This window comes from Temnothorax curvispinosus, unplaced genomic scaffold (genome assembly GCF_003070985.1).
Source record: "Temnothorax curvispinosus isolate PA1 unplaced genomic scaffold, ASM307098v1 QBEX01007674.1, whole genome shotgun sequence".
In the NCBI taxonomy this organism is placed as follows: Eukaryota; Metazoa; Arthropoda; class Insecta; order Hymenoptera; family Formicidae; genus Temnothorax; species Temnothorax curvispinosus.
The window spans coordinates 1-27,670 of record NW_020217454.1 but is presented as its reverse complement, the minus strand read 5'-3'; the positions used below and the strand labels follow the sequence as shown (position 1 = coordinate 27,670).

At 35.1% G+C, this 27,670-nt stretch overlaps 1 protein-coding gene across 1 annotated transcript; it reads right to left on the bottom strand.

The window, feature by feature from the left end:
* Positions 1–102: 102 nt before the first annotated feature.
* LOC112457245 (metabotropic glutamate receptor 7-like) lies at positions 103–26,745 on the bottom strand (the record flags this gene model as incomplete). Its single annotated transcript, XM_025020172.1, has 7 exons — positions 103–435; positions 1,106–1,386; positions 4,845–5,068; positions 12,100–12,211; positions 12,888–13,014; positions 17,469–17,624; positions 26,473–26,745. Coding segments are annotated over 7 exons (1,506 nt in total), but the record flags the coding sequence as incomplete, so codon positions are not given.
* Between the last annotated feature and the right edge of the window lie 925 nt (positions 26,746–27,670).

Below are 27,670 nucleotides of genomic sequence, written 5' to 3'. Positions count from 1 at the left end.
GTGTGTGTGTGTGTGTGTGTGTGTGTGTGTGTGTGTGTGTGTGTGTGTGTGTGTGTGAGTGAGTGTGTGTGTGTGTGTGAAGACGGGCGCGTGGTTTCGCACCTGTAGACTCGCGATCTGTGGCACAAACCTTGTAGTCGTTGTTAGTGCCGAAGTAGATCGGCACGAAGGCCAGCCAGACGATGCACGTGGAGTACATGGTGAAGCCGATGTACTTGGCCTCATTGAAGTCCTCCGGTATCTTGCGGGTCTTGAACGCGTACAGGGTGCACATCAGGATCAGGAACATGTTGTAGACGAGGGACATCATCAGGGAGAACGTGGACACGCGGCACGTGAGCACCGCGGACAGCGGATACGGATGGATCTCCGTGGTGTCCGGCGGCTCGATCATCAGCCATACGATCGCGCCGATTAGTTGTACTGCGGTGATCCCTGAGCAAATGGGAGTCACGTAATCCAGGATCAGGTTCTGCGTACTTTAGAAGCCACTGTTTGCATTGTTAATCGAATAATGAACGGAAACGTGCTGAGAAGAGAAGATCTATGCAATGTCCCGCGCATTTCTCCAAATTATTTCCTCTTCACAAAAGCAGAATAAAGTTATTTGATTTAAAAAATAGAATATTATTTATATTTGTATATAATTTACGAGATTTTATAGTTAATAAAAGGCGCGATTGGAAATCATAACTTCTCGCATAACTTTCTATTAAAAAATAATATGTCATAAAACTTGTAAAATTTTTAAGACGCGGAGAGAGGGTAGAAAGAACAATGACGATTAACTCAAATCGTTGTTCAAGTATCTCTTGAGATATTAATTCCTGTTTAAAAATAAATAGCGTTATGGAGCGTGATGTTTAGTTTTGATCGAAAGTGTAACAAGTATACGGATTGCGTCAGTAAAGTGCAAATTTTTATCGTGTCTATCTTAATAAGAAATACCGATGCGAAATCTTATCGTAAGGATCGCACCATTATTCCCTTTCTTCGGTCGAACACGGCTTTTATTTCACGTTGTGTCAAGCATCGGGGTGCAATTATCCTCTCAATGCCACAGCTTGTCGACGTGTTTACCGAGGTGAGTGCAGCTCGTACTCACCGATAGCGATTACCACTTGGCTCTTGGGCGATGTGTAGGAGAGCCTCTTGATCTTCTTCGTGCCCTGGTTGAATATCCGCGATATTCGATTGGTTTTCGTGAGGATTGCGCTGTAGCATATACTGAGACAGAGACCGAGACCGATCCTGAGGTATGTGCAATTCCATATCGTCGGCTTGCTCAGTATGACGAAGCTCATGCCGTAGCAGGAGAGAATTCCCACCAACAGAACGTAACATAGCTCACGTCCCGATGCCATAATCACCGGAGTACGATTGAATCTGCGGTTCAAACAGAAAATATTCACAGCAAGATTGACGAGGCCAGACAAGATACTTTAATTAATTTTTTCGATGTTTACAGAAATTCTATACGTTAATTTTGAGTATCAAATAGATTAAGCACTTAAAAATATTGAATTGTGATAAATAATATTTTTGCAAGTGTGCGACTCGATATCTTTCGTATTTGCTTATATTTCTTTATTTATTTATGTATTATTTTCAACGCTTTGGTGTTCTTTAACATCCGAAAAAAAGTAAAATTTCTTTTAATTGCATTGATTAATAATAAGGAAGATGTGCTTAGGTACAAAATTTGTCATTATATTTTCTCGAGGTGTTGAGTCGTATGATAAATAGTTTAAATTATCAGCCATAATTTTTACACAAGAAACTATACGCGGATTTGATAATTACGTGTTAATCACTTAAACTCAGTAAAAATAAAAAAGAAAAACAAGTCTGTAGAACTTCAAAAGTTCTATTTCTTTTTGTACATCTATGTATAATGAAATACAGAAAACCTTTTAGCCCTTTAATTAAGTAAGTTTAATAGGTCGCTAATTAAGCTTTTGATTAAATTTTTGCTTCAAAAGCATCGACTTTCAATCTTTTTAAGTACTCTTTTTCGATGTTAATATTCCCCGCTCAACCTCGTTATATTTTCATTGCAAAAGAAGATGTCAGATGTGAGTCAAATTAATTCGTCATTTTTATACATGACGGTAAATCCAAAAGAGCTTTTTTGCATTAATTATATTTTTACTTAACGCAATAAAAATTTTGACTTAATCACATTATTTGTTAACACTTTGCTGTCCGCAGTCTACTGTGGCATCTGACAGAAATAAACTACAGCTATGATATAAACACTGAGCTGTATATATTTTTGATTGCAAACAAAGGCGTCAAAAGACATTTATTAAATTTGCTCTCAGACAGTTAATCGTACATTAAGCCTATCACATAATACAAAGGTACAGGCAACGGAAATAACCACATTTCAATTTACCGAAAACTGTGTATTGCCGCAATATGGAATATGAAATAAGCAATAGGAACAGAATTTCCGACGCGTTGGATTTCTATTCTCTATTGTCTGTATCTGAACAATCATAGTAAATTCAGTTTTATAAGTTGAAATGGGATTATTTCTGATGTCTGGTTTATTCCCTGTTTCTATTGCCTGTACTTTTGTATTGTGTTCAAGGCTTCACTCGCGGTGTTATAATGTAACTACTTTTTTAACGTAACTGCTTGCATGTATGTATTTTACATTCCGACATTACATCTCAACGTTCATTGTACTTCTTCTTCATTCTTTGATAATTTAAAATTAAATCCTCCTTCTCCATTGTTTTTTGCTCGATTTCGAGCGTCATGACCCCTCTGCATCTCTCTCTCTCTCTCTCTCTCTCTCTCTCTCTCTCTCTGTACGTGTGTATGTGTGTTAGATATATGGAACCTACAATTTAACGTCGATTTCGAACGGCAAATGTAGAGGAGTGCTCGTGACTAGATACTCTCGGTAGGTGGCTATTACCTTCCGAGAGTGGACGATCAAATAAAAACTGATGATTTTTGGTCGGATTTAAACTCAGATCTTTAGCTCATTAGAGCAAAGAACACATGTTTCTTACACTATAATCGTCAATTAATACAATTAAATAAAAATTGATAATATTATATATTTTTTAAAAGTAAATGTGCAAAAGTTCTTCTTTAATTGTGAAACATTGTGTGCAGCATTCAATCAATAAAAAAGTTTTACTCTGTGAATTTAGTAGATTTATAAAACTGCAGTAAGGGAGACCGGGGCAGAGTCGTCACTGGGGTGGAGTCGTCACTACAATTATCTCGAAATCTGTATGTTGTGTGAACTCGCCATTAATATTGTAAACACTACTTATGGTGCCCATGTAACCAACGGAATTTAGTGAGATTATACGCCATGTTGTGATTTTCATTAAGGCAAACGTGTTTTCGGAGATCAAAAGTAAAATTTTTTGCGCATCAAAAATTATAAATATTTTAAATATTATTTTTTCTTAGAATCTCGAGATAAGTGATTCTGGAAGAGTAATGCATGCTGAATACGAATCCAGTAAAAATTTTTTATTTTCGTTGATTTCTAATATTTCATGAGCGATCAAGCTTAAAATCTGTGTCTGGGGCGAAGTCGTCACCAAGCCATATCATGGAGGCTTCGGGCGAAAATCAAAGTCAAAGAAGCAGCAGGGGTGGATTCCGGCGAAGACTTGAAGGATAATATGTGCTGCGTGTGCTCAGAGATGACAGAATAGAGCTGACGAAGAACAGTGCGTTTCGTGCGAGCGTAGGGCACATAAGTGTGTGCGCTTTTCTTATAATTATAATTATTTTCCGCCATCGTGTTTTTAATTAATGTTTCCATTTTTCTATTAAAAAATAATTAATAAAATGTATCCTATCATTTTTCATAATTGGAATTGATATTTCATTTAAAATTTATTCCGAGAATGGAGTGATGACTCCGCCCCGGTAATTTTGACATTCCAATTTTTGCACCTTTGTCGTTTTCATTCTATAGCAGTTGAACGAAGCGACGTAGACCAAAAATGTCCTTATAAATTTTGTAACCAAAGGTTCACTCTTTACAACGGTATACTACATTTTATTAAAATTATTTCTTTTGTTGTTAAAAATCGGCACCGCGAAAGAATAGTGATGATTTCGCCCCGGTTTTCCCTATATTTTACAGTAACGTATATAAACATATAGAGTAACGCAAAGTAACGTAGAGTTAAAAATAATAGTTTATTTCTAACCGAAAAAGTCAAACGTATATTGAATCTTTGAGGCAATAAATATCACTTTTCAAGATTTCTGGAAAATAAAACATATTATAGACTTTATTTTAAATATTATTTAAATTATTTCTTTTTTGTATGATACGTTTTGAAACAATATTCTAGATATAATCTTATTACGTTGAAGGCAGTTTAATTATAACGTTTGCATTGTGTAGTTTCAATCATGTTTAAAATTGTTTTAGCGTTGTCAGGCAACGTTTCGCTTAAATTGTTATTCATAACACCTGCATACTATAATTGATGTACGACATACGTATATGTCGAAGATTAATATTCTTACATCACGACGGCTGTGTGGCGTTAGTGGACCGTAACGTTCTGTGTGTTGTCAGCGGATTGCAACATCAATATCCGAGCGACACAGCTCTGTGTCGTCGGCGGACCGTAGAGTGTTAATGATAGAGTCTTTAAAAACCAATTAAAGAATGGCTTCTGTTTAACAGAAATATCAAGCAATTATTGCAACCTTTGATATTATATGCATATACTATAATGAAATCCCAAATTAATATTCTATTTAAACCGGATCCATCACTCATCTGAGAAGTGGATTTGCTACATAAGCAATTAAATTAAAGTACAACGCGATGGAGGGGAACATCTTACCGTATGAAGACGACGGTAGTGAAGAGAGTGCTGAGGATACCGATGGACGCGAATATCAGCGGTACCAGCGCCCAAGGACTCGTCCAGGGTATGACCTCGGCGGTGAGCTTGACGCAGCCCGTCATCGTGGAATTCGGCGCATACCCGGGATTACAGTTTTTGCACGTGTCGTTGTACACGTAGGAGTCCTCCCGGCAGGCGACGCAACTCCAACAGCAGGGTTCCTGAAAATTGGCAAGTTCCTTATAACATATAGATCAATTGAGAGACAAGTGAAAACAAACAATTATAATAACCGTTTGTCTTGAATCAGTGGAGAGTAACGAAGCTTGTAGCCGCAGTGAATTGTCGATATCAATTGTTAGTAATCATTGTTATTGTTGACAATTGATTGCTAACGATTTAATAAATAATTTAATAATTGCAACGGTTTTATAATAATCTTATGCATTTCATTGATTTATCGAGAGAGCATGTTGTACATCCAGGGATTAAATTCTGCACGTCGTATACCGGTCGAATTACTGAATTAATCGCGTGAAATTAAACAAAGTTTAAAATTAGAGCTTAGGCGATCCGCTATCGTATTGATATAAATCACGAGTAAATAGGATTTTAATAATAGAAGAGATTTCAGCGAGAAGCACCGAGGGCATGCAGGATTTATGTCTGATTGTACATACAGGAATATACGAGCGAGCTTATGCTTTTAGACAAGCGGATTTTCTTGGATAAGAAGCGACAGTTTGTCAGTATCTATAACCATCGTTGTCTGAACGATTGAAAAACGAGTGACGTAAAGGTACATTTCAATACGTGACGTATGACGTCCAACGGTATTCAGGGAGAAACCTATTATTTTTCATGTAACTGTTGAAAAAATACTGTTAGATATACCGATGAGATCTTCATTGACGTTTGTTTGGAACTAACGGACAAACAGACGGATCAGAATTATTTACGGAAGCTGCATGGAAAAATAAATTTGCTACCGGGCGCAACAAATGCCTCCCGCCTCCATCCATTATTAGCGTCAGCTTCCTCCGCGTTACACCGCGGAATAACAAATGGTCCACGTCACCGGTAAAACTGACGGTTTCATCGCAGTTCGAAAGTACTTAAATTTATTCGAGTTAGTACTCGCTCAAGTAATATCCATAAACAACAATAATAGGGGGATAAAAGTGGACCAGTGGTGCAGGAATATGACTGGCGAGAAGATATTTCGTAATTATGGAGGAACTTTGTGTAAACGCGTAACTTTATACTTTATTATGTCATGCGTACCGCACATAAATTGTATGAATTGACAGTTATTAATAATCTCGCGTTTCAATCAGCCTGCTATTATTAGGCTATTATTGACCGACATCGATTTTCAAGGCGTCGCGTATAATTTCTGATTGCTAATAATACTCTAATGGCTATAATAATTTCCATTATTGTCATTAGCATTTGCCACAATGAAAACTGTTGTAATTATTATAACGATTACGGGTTACATTATTTGCAGATCAAATTGCGTGTGATTAATAATTTTGCAGAAATGAGTGAAAACATGGCGATAATTAGCGTTTTAATTGTTGTTACAACAAACGGTCATTGATAGGCATTTATCATGCGCAGTTCAATCGGACAGTGTATGCAACTTGTAACGCGCGAAACGCGCGCACCAGTTAAATACGCACTTCTAGTGTAATTAATTAATTATTTAATTAAGTCACGCTTAATGAATCGCACCTATGAACGTTTGCTTGCATTTCTCTTTCGTTTGAGTAATACGAAGGCTGACGTGAAAAATGCGGCGGATTGTTTTCGGATCTCATTATATGCAAGCATGCAATGTTCGTTTAAATCCGGTTAAATTAACAAAATAATTTCGCATATGTTGATTTGGCTGACATTCTGTTTAATAGAATTTCCAATAATAAATACAATAAAATCTGTGTATCTTTCATTTTGTATTGTAGACGCATTAATATTCAGTAATAGTCTATTACATACTTCGATTACTGTGTTCTCCTCTCTTAAAGGTTAAATTTCTACCGTCCATAAATTAATTGTAATTTGTAATTAGGTTACGTACATGTATGTAAAGCAATTAAGCAACACTAAACTATAATTATAAAATAAAAACTATCTGCAATAAGAATATTATAAGAGTGGATTTTTTTAGTGCATCGACAATATTAAATGGCAGTATTTATTAAATTGCAATAAAACGCCAATATGTACCTATACTGGACTTAATTTTTACCCTTTTGTATATGCTTTTGTAATGCATTTTGTAATAATAATAAATTTTACTCTACTATATATTACTTTAAATAATTTAACTTTTTGATTTTACATTCGCAAAAAATAAGATATTTATATAATTTAAAGAAAATCACGTCAGTGATTATAAAAGGAATGGTTAAAAAATTTTTTATATAAAATTTTACTTATGTTATATTTAAGATAAAAAATAAAAGTATAATATAACATATATAATATAAATTTAACAAATTAGTAAACGGCGATACGAGTCAGGCGCGGTACGTGGTGCGCAAGTAAAGAAATTAACAGTTACAGAAGTAATGAATTAAAATGTATATAATATAAATATACAAATATTCCAACTTAATAAACTGTGCGCCGATTATTTGTCGGACTTGAAACACAGCTATCGTTGGAACATTAATATCCTTCCCTCCCCGGAATTAAATCGATGCGATTTAATTATTTAAAAAACTGTAAAAAATTTATTGCGAAAAATATTACCTCAGCCAGAATTCGAACCTGGAATCTCCCTCATTCCGGTCTAATGACATATTTGAATATAAATTTAGATGAATAAATGATATGAAAATTTGTCCTTTAATTTTTACTTGAAATTGAATCAATTAATGGCCACACTTGACCACATTACATCGCATTCATCATAGCGAGACATTTCGTTAAATTTATTTGGTAAATGCAGAGCTCTGCGTTGGACAGAGAAAACGAGACGGATGCTAACAATAAGCCGCACGAATCTCTATTTATTTGTAAAGTGCAAAAGTAATGAACTTGAGAACGATACAAACAGCACACATCGATCTGCATAGATTGGAGAACTAAGTAAGAAGGTATGAGGCAAGAGAACAATAATAGATGGGAGTTCAATCCTCTAATCCGGGAGGATCGAACCACATGGTAACTCCCTCGTGGGATCGATAACGAGGGAGAATTTGCAATATTCCTAACAGATAAGATCGCATTATTTATCAGGGATTAATCGGTTTTGCAATGCAAACGATGTAAGACAAGGGGGTTGATTGTGTATCTTGAAACGAGGTGAAAGTAACAAAAGTGAATAGATTTATTAGATTTACTGGATATTCTACCTTATTTATGTAATTTTTCTCGTTTCAAGATACACAATCAATCCCCAAATAGCCAAATCTGACGGAAACAAATTTTGCAAAGTGTGTTTGCCACAAATTTTGTCAGCAAAACGTCAGCAGAGATTATGACGTAATCTGCTAGCAGATTATGACGAGAGATTGACTGTAGAAATTAATCGGCCATTTCGTAACCAGTTAAGCGATACATTCTATTTAAATGATTACAAGATGATAGATTTCTGCTGAAAATCTTTTGTCGGCAAACCGCTTGCTGGCAAAACTCAATAAGTGTAAGAGCACACTTGCCAATCTGCTGCAATCTTATGTTTGAATTTACAAACTGCTGGCATACTTTGCTAACATTTTGCTCACTGAGGAGTTTACTAACTTTAGGCAAAATTGTGGTATTTTCCTCAAGAACCGCGAGCGTTAGTAGACGCCAGCTCTTTCCTAATAAAAAGTAATAACAAAACATCAAAAGTAATAACCATAAATGAAACTTTTATCATTAACGAGTTCTCTCTCGTCATTAACCGATGAGGCGCGGATGTGATGATTAAGCTTTAAATCTCGAATGAACTTGTTCCGGGAGCAAATTGCGGAAAAAGTGATAAAACGAAAGTAATTACGACGATGAACAGATAGCAGAAAACGGAATTTAAGGGACTTTAAGACTTTGAATTCTCTTCCTAAACCTTGAATAAAATTTAAGCTGGAATCAGAAAAAAAAGTTTCCCAAAAAAAGTTCCCTCGTATCTAAGAAAGAAAGCTTAAATATAATGAAAATTCTGCTGAAAATCCTGCGAGATGTGTGCACAGGTTGATAATGTAAAAACTATGGATGGGAAAGAAGAAAAGCAAATAATATGAAGAAAGCATATGGTTTGTCGATTAAGGTCGCGGATGATCGTCTTGAAATCCGGAAGCAAATTGCACAAAAATGATAAAGCCAAGCCAGCTGCGAGAAGGCAGAGAGAAAGAAGGAAATTTCAGGAGCTTAGATTAAGATTAAAGGAAATGTAAATTAAACTTGCAGGAAATATACCTACGAGCAAAATCAAAGTTTAAAAGTAACGGAGCATACGAACAAGGTGAAATGAATGCTTTCGTTTTCGTTCCTCGAAAGTACTTCGAGAAATATAAACGAGAATAATTGGAACTGTTGATTCCTCCTAAAGTTAAAGTACTACGAAACAGTGGTAAGAGATACTACAACAATACATTGCATAAATGAAGAAAGCACAATTATGTATATAACACATGCGAATATAAAAATAATTGAAAAATCATTAAATCATACATTAGTGATATTTTAAAAATCTGATATGACTTTCGTTATACGCGAGGATCTGTATATCCACAAGTTCCCGGAGTTTGAATTTCTTGTGTACCTATACTGGAGCAGGAAAAAAATTTACCGCTAAATATCGCGAGTGTACAGTATTGTGAAACAACCTGTCACGTGACAATGTGTGCTGAAAACATCGTGTCATTGTTCAGGAACTTTCTTGTAGCGTTTGAAAATGTTTAATAATTATTTTATGAGCTGAAAATGATTGATATTAAAGAACGGCGAGTGTATGAAATATTTTGTTTTCTTTTGAGCAAACCTGCTCAAACCCATTGTTTATCTCACAATGCTCAAGAAAACTTTTAAAAATAATGCCATTAAAAAACAAGAAATATATATACATATACACATAACAAGAAATAAAAGCAAAAAAGAAGTGCAAAAGTAAATACGAAAAATGTAATTTTTTTAAAACAATTCCGGAAACTTTGGGGCACATCTTTATAAATGTATACGAATAGTAGTTTTATTTCTCGAATTAGAAAAGATCGTATTATATATCCGTTTTTATAAATGATCAAAGAAACTCTTCGCAAATTTTCTTTCTTTTGCGTTTTTTAAAGAGAGGTTAATTAGTTGCCGTGGCCGTAATGAGACGCTCGATAATGCCTTTGGCTGTGGCAATTCGTCACGGTATTGGATATTTTTTCGTTTGCTCAATATCAACTAAAAGAAGCAACCAATTATCGGAGTTATGGAGTTTTAAAGGCAAACTGTCGTTAATTTAAAAAAAAATTTGATGAGTGCCTCATTAACTCTCGGCGATGAAACATTAAGCGAGACCCTTTAAACATTTATGAGCCATATTCAGGAATATGTCCGAACCATGTGAACTAAATGAGTTACGTCCCAAGAGATTTAAAAGATAGAAGGTATCGCTACTTCACAAATACAGTTTAGTATACGTTCTGATAACGCAGATTTACAGTCTCTGACTTAATTAATTAAACTGGATATTAAAATAGAGCTAATAATACAAAAAATTTAATTTTAAAACTGCAAAAAAATACGTTAATTTAAAATTAGTCTGAATATTTTATTTTAAAATAAAAGGAAGATAAAAGAGATAAGAAAAAAATAAATATACAAAGTTTTGAGAAGATCTCTTTTATACAATATATATATATATATATAAAATGTATTGACCGAGAAGGAACATATTTCGAAGGAGAATAAGCCAAACGTTGTAAGAAAATTCCCCCAAAAATTGTAAAAACAAAGTTCGGAGACTTTGTGAACAGACTTTGTATATTAATGCTATTTTTATTACGCTGTACTTGTAATAAACTTGTTTCTCTCTGAAATTCCCTTAGGTCTGGAATAATCGAGAATTGGAGCTCCATTTTTAATCTAAAATCGTGAAGTTGCTAAAAAATGGCTCGACATCCCGTTGAGTGGGAAACAAACATAGAAAACTCCGCGGCGCGGTACAATTACTATTGCATTATATATATGTGTTTACGTCCGAGGAGAAATTTGCAGGAAACGTCGGAAATACGGAAAATGTTCGCATCTAAGGTTAAACTCGGGATTGGGACACAATTACGGAATCTACTTTAACTTGCATGAAATTTTGGCCATCGAAAAGACAGAAAGTGAGAATAGAGAATAGAAAAGAGGAGAGAGGTGGAATGAGATAGAAGATAGTCCGTGTTCACTTTCTTAGACTCGCATATAGGTATATAGAACTTCTACAGTCGGGCTCCCATGGAATTTCAGTCAAAATGTGCATCAGAATTTAATTATATAAATCGTGCAAGGTAAGCTGAATTATCGCCGGACTAACGACACAATTTCATTTAGTTTCGATACATCGAAGCAAATTCAATTAATAAGTTCGTATTTTGTCTTCAATGTATTTTGTATAGTTTGCTCTCACAATATAAATTATAATTAATTATCTCTTATAATGTAAAATAAGAAAGAGAAAAATATATAGAGGAGATTACTATAAATAATATATTAATCTTGATGCATCAATAAGCTGTGACGGAATTAGAATAGGATTTTTAAAAATTGAATTAACTCGAAAGCCCCCTCTTTCTTCTTCATGCACGAGTTGATGAAATTAGAGGTAAGCTGTAAACGAACTTCAGTGCAACAGTCGAAATATAATAGAACAGGAACGAGCAGGTGTTACACGAATCGGCTGTTAGCTAATGCATATTAGTTAATGTACTAATTCCCATTTAACCGCTAATAATCGGTTAATGATTTATACCTGCTACATTTGGTAAATGCCTTACGCGAAAGCTCTGACATAAACATTATATTAAATAATATAAAAATATAAAATATTATAATAAAATCATATTAATATTTATTTAAAAAAAATGCTAATTTGCAGTTTCATCTTCCATTATCGCGTTTAATATTCGCATTTGATACTCTCTGCTACTCTCGCTGTAATCTCTTGTTCTCTCATTATTCGATCGCTATCGCTCGATAAATCTTTCACTCGGAGATTCTATCAGCTAATAGAACGCATAGCACTCTGCGGTTTTGGTTATCCTCAGACTTTGCAGTGTGCACTTACTACAAAATTGCGGATGTGTCCCATCGGGCAGTTATCGCTGCACATACTACGTGGAATGTGAAACTCGCCGACTCCGGTCGCCCATCGTGTCATATTGATGTCCAGAGAGAGCCTGAGGGAGTAAATTAACCTTTAATTAACAATCCGGACGCCACAGTGATTTTACCAGTGAATTGTTACGCCGGAGGTACTGCCGAAGGGAAATTTTATGCAGACAAAGCTAATTTTTATTGGGGGAATTCCGCAGAGAGAGACATCAAAAATGCATAAATCGTGAATAATTTTGAGTATTTTAATTCAACCTCGCAAATTTTTATGTAACTTTTGTATTACTTTCTATATATTACTTTTTATATATTTATTCTATTTTAAGAATGTAACAAGTTGCTAATCAGCTAAAAATTATCAATGAGGAAATACGGTATTCGTAAAGAATAATATAAATATAATTCTTCAGCTGATTAATAAATAACACGAATCATTATTGTGTGTATCTAGGATTGGACAAAATAGATACTGCACAAATATTTCAAATGCAAATGTAAAATATAAATAGTGTATGCGAAATAATTTTGATAAATATATTTTAATTTGCTTTGAAATATGTTGTTCGAATTCTCAGAAACACGTGGGACTGACAGTCACATCAATTGTTTAACTGGATCACAATAGTATGCTGCGTGAAATATAAGAGTGTTAAAGATTAATGCGACAGTTTGTGTGTGTGCAACTTGTACGACAAATGACAAAGTTTGCGAATCCCATTTGAATCGAAGGTCGCTACTTACTCTTCTCTCCACGTGCCGATGAGAGTGTAATCGAAACGACCCTCGATGTTCCTTTGATATTGATAGATGTTGTAAAATCCGTAGGCGTCCCCGTCAGAGTTAAATTTAATCTCCGTGTTTTGGCGACCTAAAACAAAATAGGATCTTGTGTTAGCTTTGCAATAAAAACTTATTTTACTAAATACAAGAGTTATGCGATTGTAGAATACAGAATTTAACCATGCTTAAAACTTTTACAGATTTCTTACGTCATTTAATTAATGTACCATTAATTTCAGTTACATAATCCGGAATGTTATTACAGATATAATAAGAAATAAGAAATAGTATAATAACAAAAAATAATAACAAACTGAAATTAAGAAAGAAATGAAAGCAAAAAGGTTTTAAAAATTAATTTGTAAAAAAAGATTAATTTTAAATATCTAGAAAAAAATTAAAATAAAATCTATTGTTAAATCTAGTTGTTAATAATACAATAATTGAAGAATATAAATTAAAGAAATTAGAAAGTAAAATATAAAAGCCTGTGAATAATACGATTTGAAGGACTAGAGACGAGCACACGTTTGTCGGCGTGAGATCGAACACTGAGAGAAAAGTATTTAATATTTACGACTATAATTGTGCATACTAAAATAATTATGTTTGAGGTTCTTATTTTTATAGTTATTATTGCTATAAGTAATATTAGTAAAAATAATCTATATGTACAGATTTTTCGATTATGGTCATTTTCATCATATTTGCTATACATAAACTTACTATACATAAATCACAGGTTATAGTGTATAAAATCATGTTATGGTTAAATAAATGCATGTTAAAGCTATGACAACAATAATGTGGTATGAATCAGCTATAATTTGCATTGTTAAAATAACTATAAAAGCTATAAAAATGTAGTTGGCCACCGAAAATAACTAAAAATGTTAGTGAAATTGTAGTAACTGCAACCATTTTTTTTTTCTCAGTGAAGCGAGTTTGGTAGTTCCGTCTGCGGAATTTATGCCAGCCATTTTATGCGTGGATTATGGTTTATTTATAGGCCAAAAGGAAGGCCAGCGTGCAGCTTCTTTTCGTCCTTGTTAGGGGATCCATTCCCTTTTCCTCAGTTTATCTCTCCACCCTCTCGTCGTAATAATTCGACGCCGGCACCGGCAGCGTAGATCAGCCAGGCGTAGGCGGGTATACAAGATGTATACAAAGTGTTATTTCTAAGACCGCCAATGGCGAAAATAAGCGAAATAAAAACAGCTCGCGGGAGAAAGTAGGTTGTACACAGACGCTGTCGAAGAGGAAAGAGAGATTTCGTATGCGAGGGTGAAGAAAATTATGGGCGATTATGAGGGGAAAAAATCGCGGAGCAAGAGCACGCGGTTATCGCGGTGAGACGCGAAGAAAAAATTATGAAAGTCACGGCAGTAACGTAGCGATATATTTTTTCGCTATCATCTTCAACGTTGTGATGCCTGAAATTCTGGTGTTTCTGGATTAAATTTCTCATTTTTTAAGGGCTCTGTTTACTTCTTATCTTAGTAAAACGAAGAAGGTGATTTTAAAATCAAATTATAGTAAAGGATATAAAAAAAAACAAGATTATGTAACAAATATGAAAAAAAGCCTTTAGTATATCTTTTTAGTATAATATTTTTTTAACTAAATTGTTTTAATAATACCACGATGATTTGGAAATAATTATATGATTAAAAATGGTATATACAATTAGTAGATACAATTGATATGTTAAGAATTTACATTTCAACTTTAAATAAGAAATTTTCAAGTATAATACATGGGAAAATTACGGATAAAAATGTTGGATATCAACGGAAAACGCAGGATATCTCACATAATCATTTCTGTTTATTCGATAAGTCTATTAACCATTTCATCAGAACTAATGAGAACCCGTGAAAGAGGACTTCTCGCTGGTCCATTAAGTTATTGTTATTATTGCAATTTTCTCCAACAAAGAGAAGTTCGCGCAGCAATAAAAGCTACAAGGCGCGTTTAGCGCGATGAAATTCGCCCGCGGTAGGTTCATTTGCTTCTCGTAGCGTCAGGGTGAAAATAATGGAGTGCAAACAGGTTCCAGGATTGTCAGGGCTAGTAAATAAGTTTTACAAAAAAAAATACGTGTACATTGTTATTCCGCGGCGCCAGATTTGTGCTGCGGAGAGCTCGTAGGCGGAACATTCAAACAAGTTTGTGGCGTTTGTGCCAAGTTATCGTTATCCTTGCAACGATATCGGCAAAATTACTTACGTTTCGCCTATCGCGGGTTATTGTCGGTAAGCACGTTACAAAGATTCGTAATTTTAATTTATCGCAATTGAACGTCAAACGATTCAAGCGACAAGCTATTCGCGCTATTCCGCGGTAAACGCGCGACTTTGTTTCGAAAAAAACTTTTATTTTTGAAAGTAATTAAAAGAAGTTTGTCGCGCGCGTAGCGACAAATCATTCATCCCACCCCACCTGTACATTTCACATTGTCTGAATAATCTTTGCTTTTGGTCGTATTTCTCAGCATTCTTTAATAAACGAGAGTCTATTTTCAGAGGTCAGAGGTTTTTATGGTATTTATTTCTTTGTTAAGTATATCTGTTGAAAATTTGTTTTTTCCTCGATTATCCTTATCAAAATACTATTTATCTGTAATAGACCAAATAAGTGAGTAAAAGGTACAATCAGGAGTCGAAGAAAGAATAAAGAACAACGAGAAAGAGAGATAACATCGAGTGGAATTTTTCGTTCTGCTTTCAGTCAGCGGTCGGTTTTATTGCCAGTTTATCTGCGAAAATGTTACGGGTAGAAATGAAAGTATTTGAGATGCATAGCCTTTTCCTTCCGAACGTTAAACAACTGAGAGCGCGGATTGAAAGGGAAAGAAAGAAAGAAAGAAAGAAAGAAAGAGAGAAAGAGAGAGAGAGAGAGAGAGAGAGAGAGAGAGAGCGCCAGATAATTCCGAAGTTTAAGCCAAACTCTTTTCAGAGCTTACAGCAGCGGCTATAAAAGTTTTCTTTCGCAAAATCCAATTATTGAAAACAATCTATAAACGTAAATACAGAATTCATTGTCTCATTTGATGCATGTTGAATTCGTATATCGCACGCCACGCAGTAAAGCGAATAATTGAGCACTATCGAACGAGGCTGTTGCAGGTAATTCTACGATAATTGATATTTCTATTCTCGTTATTACGCTCCGCATATTAGTTTAATTTTATTTGTTTGTATTATTGGACAGAAAAATATTGTTCTTTACATTTTATCCAACAAGACTGGAAAAATATTTATAAAGTAGGTAAATTTCTATGTACATTTTATGATTTTATACATTACAAATATATATTATTTACTAGATTTTTTGCTCGTGCATATATAGATGTCCTAAAAATTTAGCGCTAAGGAATCATCTTTTATAAATTATAGAATTAAAAAATTGAAGATTACAACATTATTTTCGTTTTAAATATAGTTAAGCGTTAGAATAAAATTTTAACTAAATAAAATTTCGAGGTAAAAATTGTGAAGCTCGTAACTGAATAATCGATAGAAAGATTTTTCTTGGCCCTATGTATTTATCAAGTACAACTTATTTTATTCAAATAATCTAACGCCTTCTTATTTTATTCAAATAATCTGACATTTATACAGATAGGATTAAAGCTTCGCGCAAAAAATATCGGATATGGTTTAAGCGAAGAATAAATATTCAGCATCGGATGTACATGGGGTTCCGGGAAAATTCTGCAGTTTACCTTAAAGATTATCTTCCATTTATACTCCTAATATTGATAAATGGGAGCTCGAGGTCTAAGATATTCTGATATGAACTAACATCCTGATGGCGCACAAATGTGTCGGGGATTAAAAGCGGACAAAAGCGATAAGAGCGCGGGATTGAAAGATGAGTCGGCGGTGTTATGAAATTATTGGAAGAGCCAGCCGTGGGGAAGGAAGGAAAGTTTGAACGTTATGCAATATTGTCGCGATAAATCTCGGCTGATACGCGATCGGGGGATGGCCGGTTAGGATAATCGCATTGCCATTTGATAGTGCGCCGTAACGAGGGGCAGTCTTATAATTGTGTCGCAGAGTTCACCGACGTGAAAGTGTTACGTTCCCCCGTTAAATCGGGGAAAGTGTTTTAATTGCAATATCGATGAGGGCGTCGAGATCGCCTCTGATGTTACTGATAGATCGCTTCACGTGCGAGATGACGCAGTCGCTCGGCGTACTTACTACGCGGAATTCTCGCGGATATAATTGATCGATTCGTTCGAGCTTTTCAATTTAACGCGGCCTTTTTTTCCACATTCGGCATGTGGAAAACGCTAACAAGTTTTGACCAATTAATCAATCCTGTCTCTCGTGTCATACAAACGCGTGAAATATTCCTACGACACTTAATTGTTTTTAATCCGCAAGCGTTATAATAAGAGATGCAACTTGTAAACTTTCAAGTAAAATTGCATATTTACAAGTTTCTCGTGAGGTGCTCTGAAGTTTCGCTTGAAAGTTAATTTAGGCGTTAAATTAAAAAATTACTTTCGAAGAACTTTGCGTAACTCACCGATGAAAGTGACATTGCGAATGTGTTGGAGGAGACGTGGACCGTCCGGTGCTGGTATAAGCGTTTCGCAAAGATAATGCGAGGTACCCAAATTATTTACGCATTCTTCCTCGATAACGTTATGAACACCGTGTGCCATGGCGTAAACTGCATCCACTGCAAATAATATGAAAATATCCAGTTTCAGCAATGTTCTTATAAACGCATATTATCTATCTGATCTAAATAAATTGGTATCTTGTATCATTAAATTAAATATATCTGTTTTTAAAGGAAGAAATTTATTTTTATAAATCTTTCATCCAAGAGTGTTAAAAAGAAATCTACGAGCTCAGCATAAAGCATAAAGAAGAAACTTAGCTCAGGAAAATAAGGAATTTCTCGTTTATGTTAGATTTATGATACGATGAAAAATAGAGAGACTTGTTTTTCTAGATACTAAATAAGATATTTATATATTATCCTGCTTCTACAATTTTATTTATCTCATTCGTCGTGATAAAATATGATCTATCAAATTTACGAGACACTTCGCAGACAATCAGACAGGTCTTATTATTCGATCCATCTCGAAGATTTCATGTTATGCGATAGCGAATGCCACTATTTGATTTATTTATTCACGGATAAAGAAAACGTCGAGCGCAAATTGTTACTTGAGGAAAAGACGTCTCGTGGCGCATAATAAGATGACTTACAAGATTTATCTACTATCGTGATGCACCCGAACGTGAAGAGTTTTCGATCGCTTCGCGCTCGACGAGACCCTGTCATTTATCTCACGGGAGGATGGAACGTAAGAAAAGGGAAGAGAAAGGGAAAGAGTCTTAAACGCGGGATTCGGGGAAACGTGATGGTTGATTTCGCGCAACTTTTCACGCGTCACCGGACGTGTGTTTGTTAACGCAAAAACCATAGCCGGGAAAAATTGCTTCGCTCGGTTCACCGCGGTTTCCTTCCTTTCCATTTGTCGTGTCTTTGCCCGAGGAAGTTTGTCGCGAAAGCTTACTCGATCTCATCCGTCGGAAGGTACGCGATCTAATGGATCACGGAATACAGTCAGCTGCAGTTAATTGCGTACACAGACGAATGCTTACGAACAGACGATAGCGACTTGGGATTAATTGTGTGAAATTTATGTTTCCCTCTTGAAATTTTATCTCTTTTTGCTTATTTTAAATTAATTAATTAAGATTTATTTATGCGTAAAACGTATCCTTGATTCCAGTAAATTCATAATCTTTGAATAAAAATATTAAGAAATGATTGAAGATATATGTGTTAATTAAAGTAAGTTAAAATAAAATCTTAACGTACTGTTTAATATTTTCAACATATAAACATATATATATTTAAAAAATTATATGTAGGTATATGTATATTATATAAAGTGCTCTTTTAAGTACTATTCAATATTTTAGGAGGTCGTTTTCTTAAAGGCCTTGTTTCAGAGATGTAAAATTTTAAAAATTCTATAAATTTATCATTTTTTTCTTAATAGCTCTTAAATGAAAAAAAGTTTAAAAAAATTAGTTTGTTATAAAAAAATTAATTTTTGCCATAAAGATATACAGGGTGTCCGAAAAATCGCTTACTCCACTTCGGGAGGTGATTCGGGACCCAAAAACGAGCAAAAAAGTTCATACAAACATAGGTCCGGAAATGAGCCGTTTCCGAGTTATAGCCACTTTTATGTTCAAAAATCGTAATTTAGAATCCGTTAGACATACCTCTTTTTTATTTATTTCTTAAATTAAAAATTTTTATTTTTAAATATTTTTAATTTTTTTAATTTTAATTTTTTATTTTTTTTTAATTTTTTAATATTTGTAAATACGATTACATTATTTTTAAAAGAAATCAGTTGTTTTCTCAGCTACTTGAAAATTAGTTGTTTTCACGGCTATTCAAAATCAGTTGTTTTCACGGCTACTTGAAATCAGTTGTTTTCTCGCCTATTCAAAATCAGTAAGTAAATCACGGTTTTTCAATAAGTTTCAAATTATTATTTAACAACACCTTACTTTTAGGTTGTATCTAATCTTTCCATATTCATCAATGGATCGTTTAAGTTTTAATAAATTAGCTGATATTTAAAAATAAAAATTTTTAATTTAAGAAATAATTAAGAAAGAGGGATGTCAAGCGGATTCTAAATTACGATTTTTGAACATAAAAGTGGCTATAACTCGGAAACGGCTCATTTCCGAACCATATGTTTGTATGAACTTTTTTGCTTGTTTTTGGGTCCCGAATCACCTCCCGAAGTGGAGTAGGCGATTTTTCGGACACCCTGTATATTGCAAGTATATTTTTAAGTTAAATGCAAAAAAATTTGATTCCAGTCATTGGCGTATAAATATATTAAATATGGAGTAATGGACTATATAATTTTTCAACACTCTATCTTTAAAACAAGATTTTTGAAATCATATAAATTTTTCTTTATGAGAAAATCTCAAAAATTAACTCCTAAAATATTGGCTAGACGTATAAGAGACATCCTGTATATAATGATGTGTTATATTATTATGTACATCTTGTGTGAAACCTTTAATCTTATTGCATACCTTAAAACAAACATATATAATATAATTCTATATTTTTATACAATATAAAATAAAATTATATGATTAAACGAACTTACCTGTAAGTGAAGTTCTATCATAATTGTATGAAGCGCCTCTTCCGAAGAGATCATATGGTAGTAGCCCCTACTATGTACCGATGTACCACAGTTTTAAAGTTCTAAAACTTTCCGCTAGGGTTAGCTTCCCGTTCCGTTGGTCATTTATTTAAAGTGCTGCCGTAATATCTAGGGTTCTAATAATATTAGAATTGGGTATATACTGGGTGGGACCGATCTCTTCGGAAGAGGCGCTTCATACAATTATGATAGAACTTCACTTACAGGTAAGTTCGTTTAATCATATAATTGTATTGCGCGCCTCTTCCTCGAGATCATATGGTAGCTGTTTAAAGTTATTACGGCAGATAGATTATGCCTGAGATTCCGTGAAAGGGACAACAAAATTTTATACATTTACAATTTTTAACCGCATTTAGCGTATATCCACTTAACCAAAGGATTTAAATACAAGGACAATTAAATCCTTAATTTGTATAACTAAGGATAGATTTAGCGATATATTTATATATTTTAATTATATATAATATATATTTCAATTATTATTAAAATTATCCTGCGCACCATTTACTGCGCCCGGCTCTAATTGGTGTTTTTTTTTTTTTTTTTTTAAGCTTTGCAAAACATTCTCGACCACTTTGCCGCCTTTCTAACAACGTCTATGGTGACGTCACTTCGCTTATCGGTCGAAATTGAGGCATGGCGGGTGCTATATGCATTGGTCACATCTGTGTCAATTCTACTTACGTTGTCAAACAGCGTTACTACTATTAAGATAGTTTTTCAACCGTTATGACTTCATATCACCCCAGCGCCATGATCCAATACAATACAATCCTGGGATCCTCAGAATCATATTTTGGCCAGTGGCATGCTAGGATGCAGCTTTCTAACTTATCTTCATTCTCGCATCTTGTGTGCAATAGACCTTAGACCAGAACTTGAGATTAACCTCCAAGGCGTTTGTTGGTGTACCTATATATATATGCAACCTGTTCACTAAATAAGTTTTTCTAAGAGGTGGCGAATAAAGGTCGATGATTTCTGGTCAAACTTGAACTCAGATCTTTGGCTCATTAGAGCAGCGCACATCTTTCTGTGCTATGATCACCACCACCTCTGGATTTTATAATAATAAGACTTATCCAAGATTATTATGTACAACTATCAGACACGTCCATAAGAGGCTTTACTTTCTTGAAACCTTTTAATCAAGAGCTCCATCCGTGAAGAAAACATGATGTCTGTCGTCTCTTAGCTCGGACGCTTCTTTGGCAGCGTCCCGACAATCAGGATAATCCTCTTCCAGAGAGGATATGACTTCCTGTCAAGGAACCACAGAAAATATTTACTCGGTTCTAAATAAAACGAATCAGAATCCAAGATTATTAAGTACACTGGGCCTCATGCCCGAACCGGCCACTTAGGGGCCACTTCAATATTTCTCGAACCTTCCAATTTCACTTTTTTTTTTTTTTTTTTTAAGTATAGTCGCGAACGAAGAAGTTGCGTAAAAATTAAAATTGTTTCCAGAATAAGTAAACGCGTTAATAACTAACGCTTCTCAATCGCTTATCCACGAGATATGACGCAAACATTTGGAATTGGTTCGAGATGCAAATAAGTTGATGTTCGGTTTACAAAACTTCTGTACTATCGTCGAAGAGAAACCGTATTTGATAACACAAACTTCGTTTCCGGTTCAAGATGTCTCGACGCTCTTCTTGAATCGTATATACAATGTAAAGATCCAAAGATCCTTCTCTTTGCATCCCCCTCAGTCCTTTGAATTTTTGCGAGTTACTTAAGACCAAAAACACTGATAAGAACTCAAGATAGTTGATATGGCATTCCGATATCCGTGAATCCGCTGAGCTTGGTAAAGAACACCTCAACCGGAGGGTAACGCATCCAAATGTATTTCTAAGGCCAATTTGAAAAAAAAAAGCTTTTAATGAAACACCAGTCAAAAAACCTCTTTTAATTCGTGTTTCTTTGAAACACAATCAATTTTTCTTATTCAGAATACTTCATGTGTATCCAACCAAATTTTAAGGCTACACAACATAAACCTAAGGTTCCTATGAACCTGGCAAAAATCTCGAATGGAATATCGTGTAATTGCCTCGGATTTATAAGCTGTTCACTAATTTTAGGTACTCGTATCCTAATCAAACCAAGAACCATATCTCTGGTCGCCAGCTTCATTTTTCTCCTTTTCTCACTCATTATGAATCATAGTGATTCCAGAAACTGCATGTTTCTTGTATGTTTCTCAAACATACCGTATATGTCTCATCTAGAAGAAGAAAGCCATCCAATTAATTATTTAACGGATAAGTAGCCCAATTCTCTTAGGTAAGAGATTGGCTTCATAGTTTTTTTTTTTTTTTTTTTTTAGTGTACGAAGCCGTGTTTTGCACAAAAACGGGTACTTTAGCTCATAAAGAGCACCTTCAACAAAATTCTCAAGTACTTATATTGTCTGAATCAGCAATGTGAATTAATTAATATGCGTCCTTCAAATCAATCGACGCCAGGAATTATCCTTTAGCCAGAATTTGTTTGACCTTTTTTCTGTCTTTTATTTAAGATGCTCAACATAATGGTAACTTATTTATTAAGCTATAACTTATAAAGCTTTTTCAGATTAAGGATTAACCTGTAAAAAATTTATTAGGTTTGGGAATAAGATAATTCTCGAAATAATTAATTTGAAACTGGCTGATACTTCGGAATGGCCTGCTTTCTCGATAGCTGTACTATTTGTTACGAATCTGTATCTTTACCTGCTCGGCTATTGCGGTTTTTTCGTATATATGAATTGTCTCATTGACATTTAGGCTGTGCCAGTCTATTGGCAACATTACTTACAACTAATTTCTTTTCGTAGGCGCTTGTTCCGGCTTCCAACCGGTAACGTACCGGTAATGTGATTTTGAGAGGACAAGTTCTGTTATTGACTGTACATCTGCCTCTGCTCGCTCGCCTTCGATTGACCGTATGGCTTCTGTCGATTTCGGCGAGACAGCCTTGCGAGTTTCTAGAACTCGAGGCCCTTGCAATTCCAGCAATGGCAGCAGTCGTTCTGTGCTTCATTGATTGCCGCACAATTTTGGTTTTTGAACCATACGCTCGTCCTCTTACAATAGTGCTGTCTAAAACAGATTTAACCTCCAAATTTATATTTAATGGATTTATTACCGCATAAGTTTTCCGGAGGAATTTTTTAATTTGCATTTTCAAGGCGAATTAGTTGGACCAAGACACCTGAATAACTTTTTTAGCAGGACCTTTCGCTCCTCCAAGGGAAGATCTTTTACAAAGACGTCTTCCCGCCTGACTACAAGATCTTTGTAACCCGCTGGTTTTAGGATTCTATCAGGCAAAATGCAATCTCTGAACATATCTACGATCAAACAGGAGAGCGACTCCTCGTATCACGACTCTTACCGTCTCGACGCTAAGCAGATTTACAAGCGTCTTTTTAAACCTCATCTTAAGGATCGCTGCTAAACGTACTAAGAAACAGATACGCACTAGTTTTTAAGAAATCCTTGTCGTAAGAAAGACCTTCCAAATAATAACGACTACAGCTTTTCCTATTGGCATCATAATATCGCCTGTAAGGATATTCGTATTCAAGGAAAAATAGTCTTTCTAATAGTTTCAAGGCGAGTTATACTCGGATTGTTTTTTAATATATTGGTTGAACCAATATATTTACGGATAATATTTTCCGCAATAATTTCTAAAAAATTTTAGATACCATCCTTAGTCAATAGTTGTCGATTGGCAGTCTGGTCGAAATCATTTACCTTTCTGATGATATTCTGAAACAAGATGTTATGAGTAAAGGTTATGTATGCAATTGAATTTTATCAATCACACATTTCCAAGGTGAACTGGTTGGACCAAAACACCTGGCTTTGCATATGCGTATTATATGTGCACAATTGAAGTTCCTCAATTTGCCTTCTCAAGTCGAATTGGTTAGACCAAGACTAAATCCCTTTTTTAAAGTCGCTGCAGTCAGTACAGTCCCGAACAGGCTTGATAGCTGAGAGGACGTTACGCGGTGAGGTTTTGTGCACAATTGAAATTCAATTTGTATTCTCAAGTCGAATTGGTTGGACCAAGACGCCTGAATCTCGCCTATGCATCTTACCCCATTTTTAAAGTCGCTTCGAACGGGCTTGATGGTTGAAAGAACGTTACGTGGCAAGGTTATGTGCACAATTAAAATTTTTAATTTGCATTCTCAAGGCGAATTGGTTGGACCAAAACACCTGAATCTCGCCTATGCATCTTACCATTTTAAGATCACTACCGCCCCGACCCAACTTGCTAGCTGGGAGGACGTTACGCGGCGAGATTATGTGCACAATTGAAATTTTTCAATTTGCATTCTCAAGGCGAATTGGTTGGACCAAGACACCTGAATCTCGCCTATGCGTCTTACCTTTTTGAAGTCACTATCGCCCGATGGTTAGGCTATCGTAGGACATTCCGCAATGAGGTTATGCACAATTGAAGTTTCTCAATTTGCATTCTCAAGGTGAATTGGTTGGACCAAAACACCTGAAACCTTCCTTTACGCATTACTGCGTTGACATATAGTCGATATAGACACCTTTATATCTTGCTGCTGCGTCTCGCTCGGTTACTTTCGTCTAACCGTCAGGTGCCTCCTTGGCACCGAGGATGACGACGGTGAGCCACGAGCACGACCGTAATGGTCGTGATGATCACGACACAGCGGCGACGGCGACGACGAGAGGATACCTCGCGCGCGGTGCTCGCGATTACTCGCAACAACGACGCGCTTCCCTTCACTTCACCTGTTTCCCACGAACGTACGTAAACGCCGTGGAAGTGCAGCGTCAACCATTGTCACGACGACAACAGTCCGGCTTCGTGTAGCCGTCGTTCGTCGTCACTCGGCACATAACCTCGCACCGTACACATATGTGACGTATGTAAGTGACACCGTACACATATGAGAACGACGAACGCTACCTCACCGTCGCTATCGTTTCCTTTCTGTACCTCCTCGCCGTCTTCTGAACTCGAGGAACCGTCTCTAACTTTCCTTATTTCTATTTTCTTCGGAATCTCGTAAACACGCGTGTGGCTTAATCGGCACAAAGTAAAAGAATGACCAACGGAACGGGAAGCTAACCCTAGCGGAAAGTTTTAGAACTTTAAAACTGTGGTACATCGGTACATAGTAGGGGCTACTACCATATGATCTCGAGGAAGAGGCGCGCAATACAATAGGAATATATCTATATGTAGTTATATATACTATATGTAATTGCTTTTTAAATATTATATTGCATATTTTCTAAAATCTCTTACAATTTACGAATAAAGAAATGTGTACATGTTAATCGGATTGTATTCATCGCAGACTGCACATAAACGTGGCAGGAAATGGACTTGATAATGCGATAATTTGTAAAATGCGTGATCGGCTAAGGACAAAAGGAAATCGTGTGGTAAATAATCGATTGAGGCGCACTGTTATCTCATTGCAAGACGCAAGTCTCGTCATACATTGTCGGAATTACGATCGAACGGGGGACGACTAGATTCTTCCCGTTTCTATTTTCGGGCTAGAAAAATGGTCGAAGAGTGACGGAAAGTTGGAGGGTTGCCGAGAATGCTTCCTCTCCCTTTCATTCTTCTTCTCACCGATAACTATCTTTCCGCTCGTCTTGCTCCTCGTTCTCTTCCTTCCGCACTGATCATTTCTTTCGCACTTCAGGATATAAACGATCGCGAAGTGTCCCCTATCTGCAAAGTGTCCCGATTCGCACTTTCCGCAATTAATTAACCAATTCATTCACGGCATGAATAGGAAGAGTTCGTCCATACGTTATTTTTTTTTATTCATTACGGTGGAATTATAACTGATGCGGTAATTTATTTATCAGAGCATTTAACAATAATAATGAGAAATGGAAAGTTAGGGTGGTTTTTCCATTAAAATTAATAGCTTTAAACAGTTTAAACTGTTAAACAGTTAATTGCAGTTAATTACTTCAAAATAAATAGTCTTTTTCACAAAAATTTAACTAGAGACTTCATCAGATCAACCGAGTATTGAATTTCGAGATTTGGAACTGATTGTGAGAGATAAAAATGCTGAAAAGCAATTTTTAATACTGACTTTTTTAATCCCCTTTTTTTAAGTTAAAAATTTTGTTTATATATTTTTCGCGGAAATATTATACATCGATGCAAATCGGTTTTTGTGCCACACATATTTCTTTCTGCGTAACATATAACAGGTAAAATAGGCATTCGGAGAAAAGTGTCAATATAACGATAGAATAAATCTATATACGTTACCGACAAAAGGCACCAGGCCCTCCTGTTCGTAATCGACGAGATTTTCTTCGCCGGTGCAATGTGTCACGCCGTTCGACGCGTTCACGCTGAAAGTGCACTTGTGATGCTGCGACCAGAACTCTCGGAACCAGATATTCCGGCAGTTTACCATCCTCCCTTTCGAGGACTCATGGGGAATATTGTTCTCTGCCTGCCCGCCGCACTCGTCGCCAATTCTTGGCCGCAAGCTTAAATAGTAGTCGTCGAAACCTACAATATTAGAATTGAACCGCACTTGTTACTCGAATCGTTCAATAAGGTTTGATAGCTTCGATATATTATGCTTTTTTGCCGGAGAAAAACTTCTTGCGCTCCTCAGTCGCGATAAAATTGAAAAAAGAACATTTCATTCCAGAAAGCCAACTTTATTGAAAAATGTATCTTTCATTTAAATCTTGTACTCCGTAAAGATAAAATTTTTTGTTGATTCTTTTATTATATTTTAATAATACTCTCATGATTTATCTAGAAGAAAATCTATTTTTTACAAGTAATTTTGTATAACAATTAAAAATTTAGGAAGCTTTAGATCAATCAGTTTGTGCAATTTGTATCTTCATTTACAATATATTATGTAAAATTAAATGTATTAAGTCAATGGTCGGCATCAGAGTGGTCGATTACTGCTGTAAAGAATATAGGTAACGTATTTCATTCATGAAAGGATGTACTTTAACGAAACATATACTAACAATAAGTACGAGACATATATCTTGATAAATTTATGTTTGCACAAATATTTTGTCGATTAAATAGGGTGCATTTTATTCCCCAAATAGACGTAAAGTTTAATGTCCAATAATAAAAGCATGCATCACAATTTAAATAAAACAATTTGAATAATTGGCATAAATCTTTGTATAATTTTTTACATAATTTTTTACATCTTTCAATTAGTTATAGTACAAGACCTTGGTGTTTGCGAAAATACCGCAAAATTGCTACAGTTCCTTACCTCATTATTATTGTAATAAAAACAGATTTAAATAATATATTAGAATAGTGCGTAGGGCATTATTTAAGTATTAAAATATTTAAATTAAAATAGTTTATTACTTTATTAAAATATGTATCAGCATATTTTTTTACCTAATTTGTTTTGATGAAAACATTGCATTCCTTTTGCCTTTCTCGAAAAAGGTGATTTTATAAAATTTTG